The sequence below is a fragment of the Strongylocentrotus purpuratus genome, unplaced genomic scaffold (genome assembly GCF_000002235.5).
Source record: "Strongylocentrotus purpuratus isolate Spur 01 unplaced genomic scaffold, Spur_5.0 spur5_scaffold_2, whole genome shotgun sequence".
Taxonomy (NCBI): Eukaryota; Metazoa; Echinodermata; class Echinoidea; order Camarodonta; family Strongylocentrotidae; genus Strongylocentrotus; species Strongylocentrotus purpuratus.
In genome coordinates, this window is record NW_022145605.1 from 39,504,485 (window position 1) to 39,525,692 (window position 21,208).

The 21,208-nt window shown below is 38.0% G+C and overlaps 2 protein-coding genes across 2 annotated transcripts in view; both read right to left on the minus strand.

Annotated features, from left to right (window-relative positions):
• The window catches only part of LOC100888469 (calpain-A), a 34,686-nt gene extending 30,623 nt beyond the window's left edge, over positions 1-4,063 (minus strand). Inside the window, exon 1 of the mRNA XM_030992418.1 lies at positions 2,981-4,063. Within this exon, the coding sequence (XP_030848278.1) occupies positions 2,981-3,463 (483 nt within the window). The 5' untranslated portion in view covers positions 3,464-4,063. The remainder of the gene's footprint in view (positions 1-2,980) is intronic.
• A 4,454-nt stretch (positions 4,064-8,517) lies between these two features.
• LOC590446 (B-cell CLL/lymphoma 7 protein family member B) lies at positions 8,518-15,925 on the minus strand. Its single transcript, XM_030991287.1, has 7 exons — positions 15,664-15,925; positions 14,445-14,620; positions 13,627-13,704; positions 11,509-11,604; positions 10,810-10,899; positions 10,304-10,389; positions 8,518-8,586 (listed from the first exon to the last, which is right to left on the minus strand). The coding sequence occupies exons 1-7, from the start codon at positions 15,762-15,764 to the stop codon at positions 8,518-8,520; spliced, it is 696 nt and encodes a 231-aa protein (XP_030847147.1). The 5' UTR covers positions 15,765-15,925.
• Positions 15,926-21,208: the final 5,283 nt, after the last annotated feature.

The window sequence follows — 21,208 nt, forward strand, 5'->3', positions numbered from 1 at the left end:
TTTGCCAATATGTGTTTTGCGTGACTGCTAAAGCATGTATATTATGCTACTATATTTATCAACTAGGGGGCCTATACCCTTAAGTCATAAATGACAGTAATGAGGATTAATGCCTCACAAAAGGGCACTAATATAGCACATCGACACGGTGTTGATCCTGGGGCCTCACAGTTACGAGGCCATTGCTTTGTCACTGAACCATGACTGTACGCAGCGGGGGCTATGGTAGGGGGCAGTTTCCATAAATTAAAAAAAAAGAAGAAAATGCAATAAATTTTCAATAATTTATTGCATTCTACCCCGGTCTCCAACATGAAAAAATCTTCTGTGTGCCCATGCCTTGAGCCATAATGCATGGCCGTCCAGAGGATTTTTTTATGTTGGGGACCGGGCTAGAATGCAATAAATTATTGAAATTTTATTGCATTTTCTGTTTTTTTTTTAATTTATGGAAACTGCCCCCTACCATAGCCCCCGCTGCGTACAGTCATGGTTCAGTGACAAAGCAATGGCCTCGTAACTGTGAGGCCCCAGGATCAACACCATGTCGATGTGCTATATCAGAGCCCTTTTGTGAGGCATTAATCCTCATTACTGTCCTTTATGACTTAAGGGCATAGGTCCCCTAGTTGATAAACATAGTAGCATAATATACATGCTTTAGCAGTCACGCAAAACACATATTGACAAATTATTATTCAATAAAATCTGAGACTGTATACTATTATCTAGATCTAGTATTTTTAAATTATTTTTAAAATAATTCCATAAATTGGGATAAAAAAAAATATTCCACCGTTATGAGCAACAGTGTATAACGTTGGGCCAATGTCGAGGAGACGTCGGCACATGGTGGGATAAGGGTTGGCATAACGTTTATCCAATGTCGGAACAACGTCGGCACATGGTGGGATAGGGATTGGCATAACGTTGGTCGTACGTCGGCACATGGTTAAAAAAGGGTTGGGACGACGTTGGTCCAATGTCGGAAAGACGTCGGCATACGGTGGAAAAGAGGTTGGCATAACGTTGGTTCAATGTCGGGAGGACATCGGCACATATGGTCGGATAGGGGTCGGCACAACGTTGGCCCGATGTTGGCTTAATGTCATTTTGTCACTGTCGGGCCAACGTTGGCCCGCCGGCAAGAAAGCCGTGGGCCCAACATCATGTTGGCGACGTTGGACCAACGTAACAGCTAACGTTGGCCCCACGTTGGCGTAACGTCGTATTGTTATCTGGGTTAATACAGGGACCACCCGGTTCCAGTATGCAATGGACTTATACGAGATACTATCTCATTAAAACGAGATAACTATCTCATTAAAACGAGATACTATGTCGTTTTAACGAGATACTATCTCATTAAAACGAGATAACTATCTCGTTTTAACGAGATACTATGTCGTTTTAACGAGATACTATCTCATTAAAACGAGATACTATCTCATTAAAACGAGATACTATGTCGTTTTAACGAGATACTATCTCATTAAAACGAGATACTATCTCATTAAAACGAGATACTATCTCATTAAAACGAGATACTATGTCGTTTTAACGAGATACTATCTCATTAAAACGAGATAACTATCTCGTTTTAACGAGATACTATGTCGTTTTAACGAGATACTATCTCATTAAAACGAGATACTATCTCATTAAAACGAGATACTATGTCGTTTTAACGAGATACTATCTCATTAAAACGAGATACTATCTCATTAAAACGAGATACTATGTCGTTTTAACGAGATACTATCTCATTAAAACGAGATAACTATCTCGTTTTAACGAGATAAAAATATTTTTACCATGTCCCTTCCCGGGCTCCGTACCATTCCCATTCTCATATGCAATATTTCTCTGTTAGTTTTCATATCTTTCCATGATATTCTCATCATTCTCCTGTACACCCTCAGGAAAAAATAATTAGTCTGGTTTAAGGAGTTGTTCTAGCATTGTGTTCCAGATTTAAAAAAAGAAACGATATGTACCCAGATTCGTAAAAGTTCGTAACTGTCGATGCCATCTGATTACCATGACTACTGGGAACCCTAATGGATAAATGCTGAGCTGTTATGTAAGCATTTTTGTTATCAGCACCGTTGCCAGGCAATTTGCCTTGATACACACTTTTGTTGTGTCGACGATCATCATTATTTAAATTGTCATTACTTCTTCTGAGAGCGAGAAGGCCCTTTACTCAACGGTGAGCGCATTCACGAAAGGAGTATAACTTTTTCGGATTATTTGAATGATCATGTTAATATTAGCTATTCTCTCCTCTGCCGTTTTACAACTTTTATGATGACACGATCGAGACTATTTTCGAAGAAGAACTCAAGGGCAATATATCTTAATACCGTATTGTACGTCCAATAGAAGGTAATTATTCGGATTTACGTCATTCATGTTTGCACATGTTAATATAGATGACGCACATGACTACATAAAAATATTTTTCGAAATGTTACGTCTTTAATATTCTTCTCACATTTTGGTGCATGTGAAATATAAACATCTATAGGGTATAATCTACAAATTCATTATCAAATATATACATTTTTGGGGAAATATTGTTTTCTTCTTTTTGTCAACACAATATCAATTTGAATTTCATAAACAAATAATATGCACAATATTGCCTCCTCACTCTAATTGCCTGGACTCTGCTTATAAAAAGGATTTTTTTTTCTTCAATTGGGCCTATAATTCAACTGACGGTTTTGTTTATACATTGACTGATGATACACGCATTCCACAACTATATACCACAACACCAACACCTATACCACCACACACAAAAAGGCCTTAATATTATCATTATGAATACAAATTATTATTATCAAAATTATTATTAATATCATCATTATTATTATTATTATTATTATTATTATTATCATCATCAACTATTATTAATATTATTAATACTATCACAATTATCATTATCATTCAGAAACCAGTAGGATTGGTATACCTTGTCTGAGGTAAGAACAAGCTGCCCATCTGGATGTGTTTCAAAGTCTTCCACATCATCGCCGTTTTCAAGCAAGTCGGACTCGTCAGTATTGTTAATGGGCGATGGCGGCTGTTCAGAATACAACCACAGGTCCCCGGGATCGTTGACCACGTTTGGCCTTGCATTGACCGCTGCGAGAGGGGGAGCAGGGACGCGGTTAGTCCGCAGCGGTGATGTATAGGGAGGGGGCGGTTCGTTAGGCTTGAAGACAGGTGCACGCTGTGGATAGCCGCTGCTGTAGTTACCGTAAGGGTTCTCGACGTAACCGCGGTTAGTGCTTGGTTGAGTGCGGCTGTAAGGTGGGGGCGGTGGACGACCAGCTAGGATATCATTACTTTCTCTTGTATGTAATCGGCCTGTTGGTGCCTGGGGCTGCTGGAAATGGGCATTAGGATCTACTCCCGATGTCTCACTTCCACAGAGCGATGGTGAAGAACCCATGGTCCAAGATCAAGCTTTTCAATTCATCTCATACCCGGGAATATAAAATTTGAAAATTGAATACAATCATGTCGACTACAACGCGGCTACACTATGAGATCTATCATCTGTGTTCCAAAGAGATATATTATGAAGAATATATTCGTAACGCACTATGCAGTCCCGTTGAACGTAAAACCATGAATTGCTCCGAATTATGTTGGTTCAATTTCCTGCATACAAATCACCGCTATATTCCATAATATGAGATGGCAATCAAGATGGATCCTAGATTTCAAAATGAGCTGCAATATATCACAATCACAAGATATAACCATACGTGTAATTATATAAAAATAAAAGTACGCTGGCTTTAAGTATAGAAGCTACGATATACCCTCCATTATTATTGATGTGTTGATATACTCTCCCGGTATACTCGGCGCTTTCTACATGTTAGGGTAGATGATTGGACAGGGGTCGATCGCACACAAAGCATATAGACGATTCAAGGGTAGTCGATTCTATTCATTGCTAGCGAAAGCATATACAGCTCGCTCGCTCACACGCCTCCAGTTCGGAGCGAATCAACGCGAACAAGTGCGGCAGGTTGTACGACGAGCTTTGGTAACCATGGAAACAAGACGCGCGCGAACGATTGCGGTGAATGGGCTTTTGCTGTTGAGTGTTGGAGGTGTCTGCTCGTGAAGTGGAGAGTGCTTATGTCAAAGGGTTATTTATATCGCCCTTCTTTGTTTTATGCACCCATGTCGAGCCGTATATCTGTCTGTCGATCTGTCTTTACTTTCTCCCGGCTTTCTCCCTCGACCTTCTCTCTCCTCACCCAAACCACACTGTCTATCTAACTCTAATTTCTTATACCCTCCTCTAATTGATTTATAATCCGTTATATCTTTATCCCCAGCTATTCTCAACCATTTTCTCTCTCTCTCTCTCTCTCTCTCTCTCTCTCTCTCTCTCTCATTCACCTTCTCTCTCGTTTTCATTCATTCACCCCCTCTCTCTAATTTTGTCTCTTTTTAACTATATTTCTCTTTGCCTCTCTTCCTGCCTTTTCTCTGTAACTCTTTCTAACTATATTTCTCTCTCTCTCACTCTTCCTGCCTTTTCTCTGCCCGGTTTCTCTGTATCTCTTTCAATCGCCCCCCCCCCCTCTCTCTCTCTCTCTCTCTATTTCCCTTTTCCCCATTCCCCCTCCCCCGTCTGTCTAACCGTCTTTGTTTCCTCCTTCTTCCTCTCTCATTTCCCACCCTGTTCCCACCTCTAATTCGTTCTCCTACTATATTTATGTCTGTTGTTATTTGTTTATGTCCCCCTCTTTGTCTCTTTCTTGTCTTTATTATTCTTTCCTTCTCATTCTGCTGCTCTTTTCCTTCATAGTTCTCTCTCTCTCTCTCTCTCTCTCTCTCTCTCTCTCTCTCTCTCTCTCTCTCTCTCAGTATTTCCTTTTCCCCTTGCTCTTTCACTCTTAGTCTGTCTCTTTTCTGTTTATTTTTCAGCTCTCTACCTTTTTTCTCGGAGTCTCTTTCTCTCTCTCTAGACGCGATTCTAAACATGGTATGGACAAACAACACTCGCCTGCATTAGCCCTTAATAAAATATTACTGAATTGAAATGCCCTCGTTTCTAAAATACTAAAGTGGTTGGCTCTTTAAAAAACAGAAGCTGATGAAAAGCACACATGATTCGACAATAATTTCATCAATATAATTACGAACACTATATGAGAAATCAAATTTCTCCTTACTACACCAACCTTTGCCATAATTTCTGAATCTATTATGAACCAATTAATTTACTACTCAATGTATGCTGACAGCAAAATACAGACTGCAATAGAGCAAACGTACCATGAATGTGATGACACTATTGATAAAGGCTAATGGAAGCATACTGTGTGGATTATGTAACTGCTTGCCAGCAAGGTCGTATTCTGTATTTCAGATATCCCCTTCCCCTATGATGTCAACGATAGATGGAGCTACATGGATATAACACGGGATTGGAAATTGAAAGTTATATGCTGAATTCACAATCTTCATTATGTCATTTGGGTCAAATTATTCAAAATCATGAATTCTTTTGTTTCCAGGTCCAAGAATTGGAACGCCTATATTTTGGTACCTCCCCTCCCTGCCTCTTAATCTATTTTGTCCTCATTTCGAAGTCACTTCCTGCACCCGACATACTTTATATTCATGTTAACATTGCTATTTTACTTTTTGTCATATTTCATTTTTTATTCATTTGCAATGCAATGCTACGCATTGTAATGTAATATATTGTAATGTAATATATTGTATTTAATTGTAATGAAATGCCATTTAATTCAATATGATGTAGTTATGTTTAATTGTAATGGATTTTCATGTACAGAGCATTTCAATGGATAGAGATATATGATGCACTATATAAGCGAAAGATTATCACCATGATCATCATTATTATTATTATTATTAATATTATTACTTTTTTCACTCAGGCTCAACCAAATATTTTCAGCGAGAGAGACAATTCCCCTTACTAGGAAACAGCATTAAGATGTCTTTCGTCAAATAATCTCGGGCAAAAAAAAATCAACAACATCCAAACAAGCAGGCATTGAACAAAACGTACAAATATTCACATTTTTATTATCAATATTCAATAACATTGACTGAAAGTAACATTCAAATAATAACCACTTAGAGTCTTAGACATTGTCTAAAATAACATGTTAATAACTGAAATGGCAAAAATAAGCAATTGAGAATTCTCAAATAATGATGGAAATGAGATTGAAATTATTACAAGTCACATACAGTACATTTAAAAGAACAAATTTACAAGATTCACATTGTGCAATGAAATATATTGTAGTTTGTACTCAAATATAATTGTAATGCATAATGCTATGTAAAAATAGATGTGTACTACATGTATTAAATTTTTCAATAGAATGTAATAAAAAATAATGATGTTTTGGGAGGGGAATAAAAGATTATCATTGATGGATTATTATTCATCAAATAAGAAGTACAGACTAGAGTCATAATTTAAATTTTACTTGTTTTCACCTCACCTGGAGCAACTCCTCTAATTTAGACAGCGCAGGGGGGTGTTTCACAAAGATTCTAATTCAAACTTAACTCTTAAGTTAAGTTCGACTTTAAAATTATGGAGAGCCATTTGTAGCCTATATAATGAAATATATTCAAAAGCAAACATTCAAGTTTTTTTTAGACATTTCATAAATTACACATCAAGAACATGAAATCTCCCATGATAGTAGAAAATATGAATGATTTGAATCAACATTTTATGCATTTAAAAATAACTTTTACAAAATATTTTGAAAGATGCTAATGGCTTTCCATAATTGTCCAACTTAAAGATAAGTTTAACTTAGAATCTTTGTGAAACACCACCCTGGTCTTTCAACAAAAAAGGTTATCACAGCATTATCTCTGTTTGAATCATTTTCAAATTCGATTCCACAGACCACAGTACGCTCATGGTGTTTACATTTTGTGCAAAATCACTTGGCGTTATGGGAACATATTGAAAAATACACTATGTTTTATTTATATTCTTGAAACAAAATACATGTACATGTATATGTGTACTCTGTATTACTTACAATTGTATTTCAACATTTTATATGGCGAATTTTCTCTTCTTTTTACTCAAACACAATATATAGATGCAAAACAAGTGTGCAAAAGAGATAGTGAAACAGAAGTTCAAGCAATAGAACCCAGTAAACACTTGCTTCCTCAAAAAATAAAATAAAATGCATTCCAGACTTTTACAGCAGGGCAAAGGCTTATCAGAATGATTACATTATACAACTTCTCCAGTTCAAGTTATTTCTCTGGCTCATATCGTAGACTTTTCAAGGCAACAATACTGAGGATGGTATTCTTGAAGCAGACAATTATTACATACAGTTCAAGTCCTGACTGAGTGGATGACTGATTGCCATGGAAAATCAATGTTTCTTGTGTTTTTTGGGTACATTAAAAATCGACAAATCGGACAGTATAAAAAGGGTGAATTCATTATTATACAAAAATAAATGAGAGTGATTCATAGTTTTCCCAAGAAAGAGCAGTGATTTCTATGAGGTATGTTCTATAAAATAATTTGGAAATAGATTCTTTAAATACATTTCAATACCTTATAGGTTTGTTCCAAACTTTGTTTTCAATGACATACACGAGTATGCTCGAGAAGATTGTTATTACATGTTATGTTGTTGTCTTTTTCATAGTAAAGCTTTCTATTCAAAATATGTTCCTCTAGGTAGTATTATTTACCTCTTAATTGAAGAGATTGTCCCTCTTAGATTTGAACCAGCGCCCTGTGGTATAAGGGTTTTGTTGCCTGTTCGCAAGAAGGCCTCGGTGTCTCCTCAATGAAAGTAATGGCCTTCTTGCGGGCAACCCACAATTCTTTTCTTCTTCTTCAACACATTGTTCTTAACATGTTCAGCTATTGCCTAATCCCTAACATAACATAACATACAAGTAACTGGCATGTATTCCTGGGAGAAAAGATTTCACTCTTTTTAATAAATATACATTGTATATTGAACACTTGCACCCTCTATATTTCTTATGTTAATTGAGAGCTGATTTGATGAGATAGCCACCTGTCAGTGACCACCCTGGATGGTCTAATCCCTCCTAGCCAAACTAGTACAGACAGCCTTTAAGTTTAAGACCGAGTCCCCTTTTTAGTCTGGCTCCCCCCTTCCCAATGCATGAATGGGAGAGGAGACAAGGTGCACAATAGTGGATATAGCCTTATATTCTATGATTCAGGGTACGAGACTGTCAGGCTTTCACGGCAACACGAAAACAAACATTTCCTCAAATGCCTACATTCCTATTTACAGGTCAATATTCACAATAATTTAAAAAATGGTTTGCATCAATGTACACATAAATATACGACCATAGACAAGGCCCTGCCTGCCATGCTCATTTCAATTCAATACAAGGATCAATGATGTGTCTATAGCTCACATTCATTTAGTCGCACGATGATGTCTACATGCAGGCATAGTTGCATCAACTGTTGTTACTGACTTGAGATTCTAAACGAGGTTGCTTGGAGGGCGGTTCATCTGGATCATCATCCTGTCACAAGTAACAAATGAAAAGTACAAACAAATTAAATCACTATTACAAAATGCATAATTATAGGCATTTCAATAGCGCCGTCTATCTAGAAATTCTATCCGAGAGGCATTAATTATTACCCCGGCTTTAGCTTAGCTGCCATTACAGCGCTCCAGCATTTCAAGGAATGAATACCCACCAGGTACCTATTTACCTCACCTGGGTTGAGTGTGGCAAATCAAGATTAATCAGTAATGCCTTAACAAAGGACACTAGTGCCATATCGGGATCGAACCACGACCTTGAATAGACCAGTTCACGGTAAGCACATTCTTACAATGACCCTGAATATCCACAGATCTTCAAAACATGAAGAGGTCCCACTTTGTACATTTTGAAATAATCACTCTTACAGCGATGGAGGTGCAACATAAATAGCCTTTGTTTCCCCTATTCAAATAATACTTCCACCTGTGTATCATGGAGTGCACTGCTTGTGCACAAATGAATAATGATTACATAACTTTCATGAGCATGTATCCAGTATTTTGTCTCAAAGTATTTCAAAATTTGTTCTGCAATGACCTTTATCTGCTCATGCTCAGACTGTTACCATGAACTGGCTTATTGCAAGTCAAGTGCTTAATAAACCACTCTACCACGACACTTCTATCAAGATCGTAGACTTTTGATTGGTCAAAACTGAGGACATGAACTAACTATCACCCACTATGTCACAGCAGTAGGGCAATGGAAATAAAAACTGACACAAAATCACGGAATTCAATATGATAAACCAGAACGTCAGCGCTCATCCGCATCTCACAACAACAAATATCATAAATTTTATGTGGTACACTTTTGAACTGGTCAAAAAATAAAAATTTGATGCCCTGGAGGGGACATAATTTCATTTCATTTGCATAAATTACCATAATTAATTAATGGAGAACAATTTTGAAATTCTGTGTAGAAGTCTAGTGTACCAAAGTTAGCTCTACCAGATAAGGCATACCAAATCAAAATCGGTCAAGAAATGAAGGAGAAGAAGCATTTTTTGTGATTTCGAATAAATTTGCATAAATTAGCATATATAATGAATTTCATGCTTCTGTATAGAAGTTTTAAATCCCCCTCCTAGCCCTATCATATGAAACAATCAGAATCAAAATCGGTTGAAAAATAATGAAGAAGAAGCATTTTGAAAATCTTGATGTTGATGCCACAACAAAGTCTAAGTTTGTTGACCTTAATTGACCTTCGACCTTGACTTAGTGACCTGAAATTATACTCACATGATTGGGGAGACTTGATAACCCTATAGTCCAAGTTTCATTGACTAAGAACTTATACTTTCAAAATTATATCAAAAATTCAAAAACTTAACCTTAGGTTAAGTTTTCGATGATGATGCTACAACATAGTCCAAGTCTGTTGACCTGAAATGACCTTTGACCTTGACTTTGTGATCTGAAATTCTACTCACATGATTGGGGATACTTGATTACCCTATAGTCAAAGTTTCATTGACTAAGAACTTATACTTTAAAAATTATATCAAAAATTCAAAAACTTAACCTTAGGTTAAGTTTTTGATGTTGACGCCGCCGCCGCCGCCGTCACCGGAAAAGCGGCGCCTATGTCTCGCTTTTTGCTACGCAGGCGAGACAAAAATGAAATGGAATTCAAGAGAAAGGATACAAAGCAAAACTTCAGTAAGCTTCTGTATACTCACCATTGCAGAATGTGGTCTAGCATTTTGTTTGGAAACTGGCTCTTCTGCTGTCAACAGAGGGGGCTCTTCATCTTTTGATGGTGAGTCTATATGGTGCAAGAAACAATGGGAGAAACAAAGGTAGCTGTTAGGATGACTGTGAATCAGACAAAATAGTAATCTTATCAACATAGATTTTTAAAATATGGACACTTAAGGTAAGTTCATACCTGCAAGCATCATTTCCATATAATAAATACTTTGAGAAAGAAAGTTTATAGTTTCTGAGAAATCAAACTCTTTACCTTTTACATAATAATGCAGAGGAGTGGGAAGAGGGGAGAATGGGACATCAATATGTCACCCTCTAAATCTATTGATATATTTGTCTATACAGGGATTGACATTAGGAGGAGGGAGGGGTAGGGGAGTTAAGAGGAGGAAGAGGAGGGGTAGGAGAATGGAAGAGTGGAGGGGGAGGGGGAGGGGAGAGGGGAATAGGGAGAGGAGACATATTAAACTCTTACCCTGTTCATCGGTTTCTTTTTCTATACTTGGCTGGACATCAGGAGGTTGAATCCTATTCTCACTTGATGTGAACCTGCTCTTTTCAGCATCTACCAAAAAGAAAGACAAATACCACGATCACAAATCCTACTAATCTAGGCTCCAAACAAGACACTTCTCCAGGTGGTATAAATTGAAAAATAGTGGGAATTTATTCACATAATAGGTTCCTTTATAGACACAATCAATACAAAAGAAATAGATTGCCATGCACATTGCATCATAAAAGCTTCAGACGTGAGCCATTCCTAGTAAATAACTCTCCTTCATGTTGTACTAGAATTTCAAAACTATTTGGAAAGTTTGCCCAAAATTGATTTTTAAGAAATCTGAATATGCATGTGTAGCATATAGAGGTTTGAAGATCTGTGACTCACATTGTATGAAATTTATAATTACAAGTTCGTAATAGCTTGTTGAGTTATAGTAGTTGAAAATAATTTCTACAGAGGACTTCAGTGATCACAAGAGCAAAAGGGGGATAAAGAAACAGAATAATTGCAATTTTTTTTTTTTAAAGTCCTTATTAATCACAATCAAAGAACAGTTAACCACAATGAACAAGATACAGACAAGATATTCAAGGCAGGTCTGAGGTGGCAATGGAGAAATAAATATCTAAACAAACACAAGGAAAATGAAAAAGTGTGTTATCTTACCTTCTGCAGTTGGCCCTTGATTACTACTCTCATCTAGATCGCTACTCATCATAGAGTCCATGGTTGACTCATCGTAACTCAACGCTGATGAGGGCGCTATTTATGGAATAAGAACAATGATAAGACATTGATGTTATATAATGTAATCTTTGAAGGCTTTAATAATAATAATAATATATAACATTTATTAGGCGCTTAATACAGGTGTTTCTAAGCGCACCATTGTCTTGACTTAAAATTACCAACTAAAGCTTGTAATAAACACAAAAAATATAAATATGATCTTTATTCAATAAATCAAGCATATATAATAACAAAAATGAAAATGAGAACAAACATAAGGTCAAACATGAGATCAAACAAAATATCAAACAAACAAAGAATAATATGGTGAGCACCTCCTTTGACCTACTCACAACTGCATAATGGCATTCATGAATTAAAAAGGTGCGTTTTCAGTAAGGACTTAAACTGGTCAAGAGAATGGGTATTATGAATATGCGCTGGTAATTTATTCCAAAGGATAGGGGCATTTACTGAAAAAGCTCGATCGCCATATTTTGTAACAGAACGAGGTCCAAGGGTTAACTGCAAGGTTGATGATGATCGAAGAGGTCTTAAAGAACAGGAAGAACGTAAGGAAATCAAATCTGAAAGATATTTAGGGGCTTGGCCATGGAGAATTTTGTATGTCAGAAGAAGAACTTTAAATGTTGTACGATGGTGTATGGGAAGCCAATGGAGAAAACGCAATATTGAGGTTATGTGCTCAAATTTTCTCGAGAGAGTAACAAGCCTTGCAGCAGTATTCTGAATTCTTTGGAGTGGAAGTAAGTATGAGTGAGGAAGGCCAGAAAAAATTGAATTACAATAATCAAGGTGGGAGGATACAAAAGCATGGGTTAATTTTGCAGTTGTGGGTCGGTCAAGTAGTTTCCTAATTTTCCCAATTTTGAAGATTCCAAAAGATGCGGATTTACAAACGTTTTTAATATGCTGCTGAAATGTAAGATTTTTGTCGATTAAAACACCAAGGTCTTTGATGGTGATGATAGATTTGAGCGAGGTTTGGGGATACACCATGTATTCTTTTGACAGGGTTAGTTGGCCCTGAAAAGGTCACACTCATGCTCTATCTCTCCATCTTGAGAAAGAATACGTGGTGTAACTACAAAACTTGCTAAAAAAAATAAGATGTTATATTACTTGTTGTACGGATGTACTCGGTCACACTTGCATAATGTGATGTCATAAAGATAAAATATAAAAGATTTGACGGCACATTATTAGTATTGAATACATACACTGTACAAAGGACAATGTACAATGTATGCATTACATGTATACTGGCTTTCTTAGAACTGATCCATTTTTTATCACAAGTTCTATAGAGCATGACAAGATGATAAAGATCAAATTACAAGAACCTGTAAGTGTAAGGGCGCATTTATCAGGGCTTGCCACTAGATATGTACATATCGTACCCCACTATCGAACCCCACTATACGATCGTGATTTGCGGGATGTCGCGTATATCGTCCCTTCACGATTCAAAATAAAGGCCTTGTGTCTGCCCAGCTGTTTTGACCCGGGAAGCAGTTTCTCGGAGGTCATCTTCACACACATGCTTGTACACAACACCTGGGGGGTCCTATTTGTATGTGAGGTTCAAAACAGCTTTGCGTTTATATTCTGGTTGTATGTCACATTCAAAACGCACCTTTTTGCGTCTTTAGATATGCCCATATCTAAAGACGTTTGAAAAAGGCTTTGCGTTTATCAACTTCTAAATTTGCCTGAAAGACGTTTGAGAAACCTGATTCTAGCCAAAAATTTGCTAGATAAACGCAACCTAAGTCATATGGGATTTTAAAGGCAATCTTGATTCTTGCATTTCAAGTACTAAACTGACTAGGAGAGGAATAAATACTACACCTACATGTACATGTAATTTCAAGGGATAAGTTTATAACACCACCAATGTGATATGTTTTCAGACCTATGGCTATGGGCCTACCAACAAAACTTCATGCAGTTTGATATCATCATCATGAAGAAAATAGAAGTTTCAGCATAACAATTAAATAAACAAACACACAAACAAACAAACTGTCTTACTTAGTCTTGAGTTGGAATCTTCAAGATTAGGGATGTCTCTAAGTTTTACTGGAGTAGTCTGTTGTGAATTGCTATCAACTGCAAGAAGAATAAGTAAACCAATTAAACAGAGAAATTGAAATACTCTGTATAATTTCACAATGAAAGAGAAACAAAAACATTTGTAACATTAAATTCACTATCAATATATCGTCTTAAAAATAAAAATATATATTACTTGTACAGGATACAATATGCTTTAACATTTCATTTTTTTCTGTTCCAAGAATTTTCACAATATATAGATTCTAGGCCACAACAAAAGAATGCAGAGAGGGAAGAGAAACAAGAATATGTTACAAGATTTGCTGTCATCCAGGGCCCCATTTCACAAAATTTGTCATCAGTGACAAATGACAGTTTTTTGTTATAAGCTACTGAAAACCTTGCTTCTGATTGGTTATCAGCAGATTTGTCACTGATTTTTGTCATTTGTCATTGAAAAAAGGTTTTGTAAAATGGGTCCACCATGTGCTCTATGGTATTCAGGTGAGTCAATTTCAGTTACTGTCAGACAATATCAGAACAAATTTTCAATTGCTTTTGAGCCCCTGCAGTGCATACACAAATGAAATTATTGTTATAAAAGTTGTGTTCAAGTTGACCTACTAGCATCTTTACACATTGTACACAGAAAATATCAAATAGTAAAGCAGTCAACACTGAATCGTCTGATATTTACAAGATTTTGTCATTGTTTATTTATTTATTTTTTAAATTTTTTTTTTTGGGAGGGGGGGGGGGGCCGAGGGAGAGGGGGGGGGGAGGGTATCTCTTACATCTGTTTTCTTTCTCCTGTTCCCCGTTCATGCTTTTAGCATCTCCCTGGCTACTGGTCTCACTAGTCTTGTCATCCTGGCCATTCTGATCATCTGTTTTCTTCTTCGCCTCTATAATAGGAACCCACTTAAAGATCTTCAAAGTCGTGTCACCAATGGTTATCCATTTCTTTTCCCTGTAAAAACAAGAGAAAAGAAAACTGTTAACGAGGGACAGAGAGAGACAGAGAGAGAGAGAGAGTGAAAAGAATCAGGAGGGAGGAAGAGGAACAAAGAAATATATCAAAGGAAAGGGAAAAAAGAAGAAGGGAAAAGAGATGAAGCATAAAAAGGCAGGGGCTGGGGTTTCAGTCTCGGTCTCGACACTCACATGCTGTGCAGTGCTGGTGGCTGTGCGCTTCACTTGTGCAAATTTCTACCAGTAAATCTCATCATGACTGGAGTCAATTGGATCCCACGACTGTCTAAATGGTGAGAAAACTCTTCTACTGTGCAATAAACCAAGAGCATAGCTAGGATTTTATTTTAGGGGGTATTGAGCATGCAAATCACTTACAGAGCGCTCCCTAAGGGGGTGGGAGTTTTCCTATTTTTGGAAGCTCTGACGTTTCATTAAATTATTAGAGAAAGAAGACGATTTGTTGTACTGTTCTCCCCTCTTAATCTTTGTTTGAAGTCAGTTTCCCGGCCCTCTCGTGCAAAAAGCTTCGACTACGTTTCATTAAATTATTAGAGAAAGAAGACGATTCCTTGTAGTAGTAGTAGTCTAGGCCTAGTACCGCTCTTGCCTCTTACTTGTCTGAATTCAGTCCCCCCCCCCCCCCCCCTCCCAAGCTTTGAGTTTGAGTTGACCACGTTTCATTAAATTATCAGAGAAAGAAGACGATTCGCTGTAGAGGGGTCTAGCGTTCGTTCTTGGCTCTTAATCCTTTTCTGAATTTTCTTTTTTTTTTCTTTGTCTGCTCCCTTTTCTTCCCTTTTTTCCAAGGCCACCCCTACAGCCCCTCTGGTTATGCACCTGCAATAAACTGGAAGAGAGTTTACAGGCATTGGATTCTTGGAACTTGGACGCACTGGAACATCAGCAGAGACCTTTTTGTTCTGTGCCGCTGGCAAACTGGGAACAGCCATTCACTCAACACACACAATACGTTGCAGAAGCACCACTTACAATGCACGTAGGCAGCTCAGAAATGAAACGAGACTTTTATTAACTCACCATTTTCTTACTCTGTCGATTGCTTGCATTACCCTTTTGATTTCATCTTTGGCGCGGCTACGGGTCTCTGCGCGAGAGGACCGTGAGGAAGACATCATCATCCCACGTTCAGAAACAAAACAATAATCGAAATGTGCGAATAATGTAATGTCTTTCTTTCGATCGGCGAAACGAGCGGAGCGACGGTCAGTAGATCGACGCCGTGAAAATGGTCGCGTTCACTTTGCATGCATGCAATTTGCACACAAAGAAATTCACGGTAGGCGACCTGCATGCGCTATCTATTATACACACAAAACTACATACACACACGGTATGGGTACGGTACATCACACACAAACACCACCGGTATATACGCAGCATGTATGCACTGCCTGATAAAAGGAAAACCAATAACCGAAGGTCGTGTGTGTCAAAGCATGCACATTTTCGCTTCGAGCGAGATTGTGTTTTGTGCATGTGTACAACCATGAACCTAGTAAACAGTTCATTGATGTGAGATCTTTTTTTAAAGAAAGAAAGAAAGAAAATGAGCCCATCGATAAAAAATCTTCAGGCTTGCTGAATGGAGAGTAAGGAAAATATGAAACATGCCAATTTCGATCGTTCGGTCAAACTTAACAATTCTACATTTTTGCAAATATAATTTAGGACTGCAATCATCATTCTCAAAATTAAATATATATATTTTTCCTACACATTTTCACCTCAGCTTTTACTTGGTGCGTTAACACTGTATCAGGAAGATGATGTTGTGCGCTAATTGTGACCCCAACTTTTTTAAATACAAAAATAAATTAGGGATGCACTCACTTTTGTATTATACCTGGTGTATATATAGTTCTATATTTAATGAAGAAAGATAATTTCCTAGCTAGGCCTATATCCCTGTACTATATTTTGTTTCCACTGCATGCATGCCCCCAAGCATGCACCCCCCCCCCCATCAGTACGCCAGTGTTCAGGGGCTCATGTCTTCTCAACCCTATAATAAAAAACGCACACACTTTCCCATCCTCTCAAAATATTTCCACGATATGCGCTTATCGATATTATAAAATCCAATGTTTAGGAAATTGATTCCTGTTTATTTTTCTTTTCTTTGAATAGAATATTTGTATGTGATTCAATTCAGGTTCTATTATTTTGTATTGTCTATTTGGTTAAAAGATACAAACCTTCTTGTTAATAAATACTCCTTTTACTGCCATTTTTTCGGGGGGGGCGCACCCCTGCCCCCGCCCCTCCCCCACACTTCCGGCGCCTATGAGATATATATTGTAATTGTTTTATTATCAAAAATCGTTGTAAATATTTTACATCTATGAATATTGCAAATATTCAACATATTCAATACTGATTCTCTAAATAGGACCTCATTGTAAATAAGCCCTCGATCTTTCATGGGCCATCCTGTCAGGTTAATGGTGATGTTCTTGTGTTTTGTATCTTTAATCCCCTTGTCTTTTGAACCACTCCTCTATATTGATTCTTTGTATATTTTGAGCTTAACAAATCTAAACAAATCATAAAGATTTGCATGCTGTGCCACCCTCCATCCACATCCCTCGCATGCCTGTCTGACAAACCGCTTTTTAATTGCCTTTGAAGAAGAAAGAGAGAGAGAAAGAAAAAAAAAAAACAGGGGATAGTTGTTTTACTTCCATGCAATATGGCAACTTTTGGCTACCCTGATAATAAATTATTTTTTAATCAACTACGAACAAAAGGATCAATATCATTTCCTCTAAATAAAATACATTATCATATGCTTCCATTTTCAATTGAATCATAAATAGTAGGACTTAATTTTTGCACACTGGCTCTACCCCCGCCCCTTTGAAGTATTCTTCAACAACCAACAAAAAACTTAAAGGTGGAAAAAAAAAATATGTGAAATAGGAAACGGTGGGAAAGATGCCCAAGACGAAAATCCAATAGAATCCCCATTGAATGTCCCCATTCAATCCCAATTGGCAATTTGGAGTAAATGGAAAGTGAAACAGTAGGTACCCATTGAAACCAATTGGCATTGGTCCCCATTGAAACCAACTGGCAATTGGTTTTAGTGGGGAGCAATTGCCAGTTGGTTCCATTGGGGACCAATTGCCAATTGAATGGGTACCCATTGTTTCACTTTCCCAAATTCCCAATTGGTATTGAATTGGGATTCAATGGGGGCATTCAACGGGGATTCAATTGGTAAATCGATCCAGTTAGAAGAACCAGTGATAAATTACTGATACTTCATAATCGATATTGGCAACTGTCCACTAATTAGCAGGCCCGGATCAAGGATTTTCCAATAGGGGGGGGGGGGGGGCCGGAAATTTGAAAATTGCGCAGACAGTTTTTCAACTCAACATACCAATACTGACAAGGTCATAATTATTAGAAGCACCATACCGGTATTTTTTTTTTTGACATTTTCATCGGGGGGGGGGGGGGGCTGAAGCCTCTTGCCCGAAAAAGTAATTTTCTAGTTTCACAATTCGGCTATATAGTGAGCGAAGCGAGCGAGCAAAAATTTGAGGATAATATGTATTTTGTGAAAGTGTTATTTATCACCAAAATATACGAGAAAAGATATAACAAATTCATATTCGGGCAGCTAGCTCGCTGTCCCCTCCCCCCCCCCCCCCCCCCCCATTACGCTCGAAGCGCAGAAGCTTTAATGTTCATGAAATTATTAGAGAAAGAAGAGGATTCGTTGTACCGTTCTCGGTTGTTAATCATTGTCTGAATTCAGTTTCCATACCCCCTCCCGCGCGAAGCGCGGAAGCTTTAACGTTTCATTAAATTATTAGAGAAAGAGTACCGTTCTCGACTCTTAATCCTTGTCTTAATTGAGTCCCCCCTTCCCTCTCCCGCGCGGAAGCTTTGACGTTTCATTAAATTATTAGAGAAAGAAGACGATTCGTTGTACCGTTCTCGATTCTTAATCATTGTCTGAATTCAGTTTCTATACCCCCTACCGCGCTAAGCGCGGAAGCTTTGACGTTTCATTAAATAATTAAAGAAGAGTACCGTTCTCGACTCTTAATCCTTGTCTGAATTGAGTTCCCCCCTCTCCTGCGTGAAGCTTTGACGTTTCATTAAATAATTAAAGAAGAGTACCGTTCTCGGTTCTTAATCATTGTCTGAATTCAGTTTCCCCCCTCCGCGCAAAGCGCGGGAGCTTTGACGTTTCATTGAATTATTAGATAAAGAAGATGATTTGTTGTACCCAGTGGCGTACGCAGGATTTTTTCAAGGGGGGGGGGGGGGTTTAAAATCGGGTCCAAAATTTCGCAACGACTCAGGAAAATTTGAAAATCGCGCCGGCCAAAAAGTCGCTCAGTGGGGGGGGGGGGGGGGGGTAAGAGGACACTTTTTTTTTTTTTTTGGTCACAAAAAAAATCACAACGACTCAACCGACCGCTGAATAAGCGGGGGGGGGGGGGGGGGGGGGGGGGGGGGGGGGGGGTAAGAGGACACTTTTTTTTTTTTTTTTTGTCTCAAAATTTGAAAAAATTGACATTTTGCTCCGTTTGGGGGGGGTAAGGTCACCTTTCTTAGGTCGGCCATGGGGGTGATTTTTTTTTTTTTTTTTTTTTTAAATAATTAAAAAAAAAAAAAAAAAAAAAAAAAAAAAAAAAAAAAAGGGGGGTGGGGGGGGGGGGGGGGGGGGGGGGGAGGGGTTTTAGGGATTTTTTAGGGGGGTATACAGCCATAAAAATACCAAAGGGGGGGGGGTCTTTAACCCCCCAAAACCCACCCCCCCCCCCCCCCCGCGTACGCGCCTGGTTGTACCATTCTCGACTCTTAATCCTTGTCTGAATTGAGTCCCCCCCCCCCCTCTCCGGCGCAAAGCGCGGAAGCTTTGACGTTTCATTAAATTATTAGAGAAAGAAGACGATTCGTTGTACCGTTCTCGGTTGTTAATCATTGTCTGAAATCAGTTTCCCCCCTCCGCGCGAAGTGCGGAAGCTTTGACGTTTCATTGAATTATTAGAGAAAGAAGATGATTCGTTGTTTCATTCTCGACTCTAAATCCTTGTCTGAATTCAGTTTCCTCCTCCCGCGCGTAGCCCGTAAGCTTCTGACGCTTCATTAAATTATTATGAGAGAAAGAAGATGATTCGTTGTCTCATTCTCGCTTCTTAATCCTTGTTTGAATTCATTTTCCACCTTCCGCGCGAGGCGCGGAAGCTCTGACCTTTCATAGTTTAATGAAATTATTAGAGAAAGAAGATAATTCGTTGTTCCATTCCCGACTCTTAATCCTTCTCTGAATTCAGTTTTCCCCTCCAGCGCAACTGGCAATTGGTTTTAGTGGGGAGCAATTGCCAGTTGGTCCATTGGGGACCAATTGCCAATTGGTTTCAATGGGTACACATTGTTTCACTTTCCATGTACTCCAAATTCCCAATTGGTATTGAATTGGGATTCAATGGGGGCATTCAATGGGGATTCAATTGGTAAATCGATCCAGTTAGAAGAACCAGTGATAAATTACTGATACTTCATAATCGATATTGGCAACTGTCCACCAATTACTAGGTATATTCCAATCTCATTTGCATTAACTTCATCACATAGATCATTTGAAGTGAATTCAAGAGTTACATTTACAGAGACACAGGCTCGTACAGATATACACTAAATATGCATGTTGTTTCTTGGTTAGTAATTGCTAAAACGTGAATGTAATTGTAACATGATCAGACTAAATGATCTATTGGTTGAATAATTGCCGAAGGAAAATAGAAATCACAAAATTGATGTGCATTGTCATAATTTGCTTAACAATTAAATCATGATAAATTTATTTTTCTGTGACACGTGTAAAGTGATAATGAATATTCATGAGATGCCTAGATTTGTTGGTTTCTATTGGTCCTATTGTATTGTATTGGTCTATTGGTCCAATTGGTTTCTATTTAGCATTGGTCCTATTGGTTTCTATTGATTTCAATTGGCCCTATTAGACTTTAATGGAATTTCAATTGGGTGGGGGCGTGAGGTCATAACAAAAAAATGCCTGTATATAGACGCTTCAGTTTGGGCATGACGGTCTCGATCCCAACCGGGCCCTGTTGCATCAAGGAAGTATGATTTGAGAAAAGGCCTACACAAAGTTTTAATTAGCGGCAATGTTACATCGACCCCATTCATCCACCGCCAAATTGTCCCTCTTTACCATTCGACAGGTAGTTAATTGTCTAACCTTTTATAATATGCAGTAATTAGCACCAGAATTTTTCATTCATCCTCCGCCAAATTGTTCCTGTTCAGGTAATTAATTGTTTTGCCTTTAATAACAAAATATGCAGTAATTAGTACCAGAATTCTTTTTGGAGAGAGTGTAGGGGGTGGGGGGGGGGGGGCGGCTGCATTTTTCGGGTATTTGTTAAGCACAGTCACCTTAAGGAAAAGAAATCATTATCAGGCGTATACATACACAGAGTGTAGGTCTATAGCCCTATCAATCGAAGTAACTACATACATGCCCATTTTTAAATATTCACTTTCATAATACTCATGGGCATAATAAGGATATATT

Excerpts from the sequence above, each read along its gene's own strand:
- LOC590446 (XM_030991287.1), bottom strand. The coding sequence starts at position 15,764 with ATGATGATGTCTTCCTCACGGTCCTCTCGCGCAGAGACCCGTAGCCGC. Across the intron at positions 11,605-13,626 it reads AGATTCCAACTCAAGACTAA|CGCCCTCATCAGCGTTGAGT; the intron begins GTAAGACAGTTT and ends TTCCATAAATAG. Across the intron at positions 8,587-10,303 it reads CTAGACCACATTCTGCAATG|GATGATGATCCAGATGAACC; the intron begins GTGAGTATACAG and ends TACTTGTGACAG.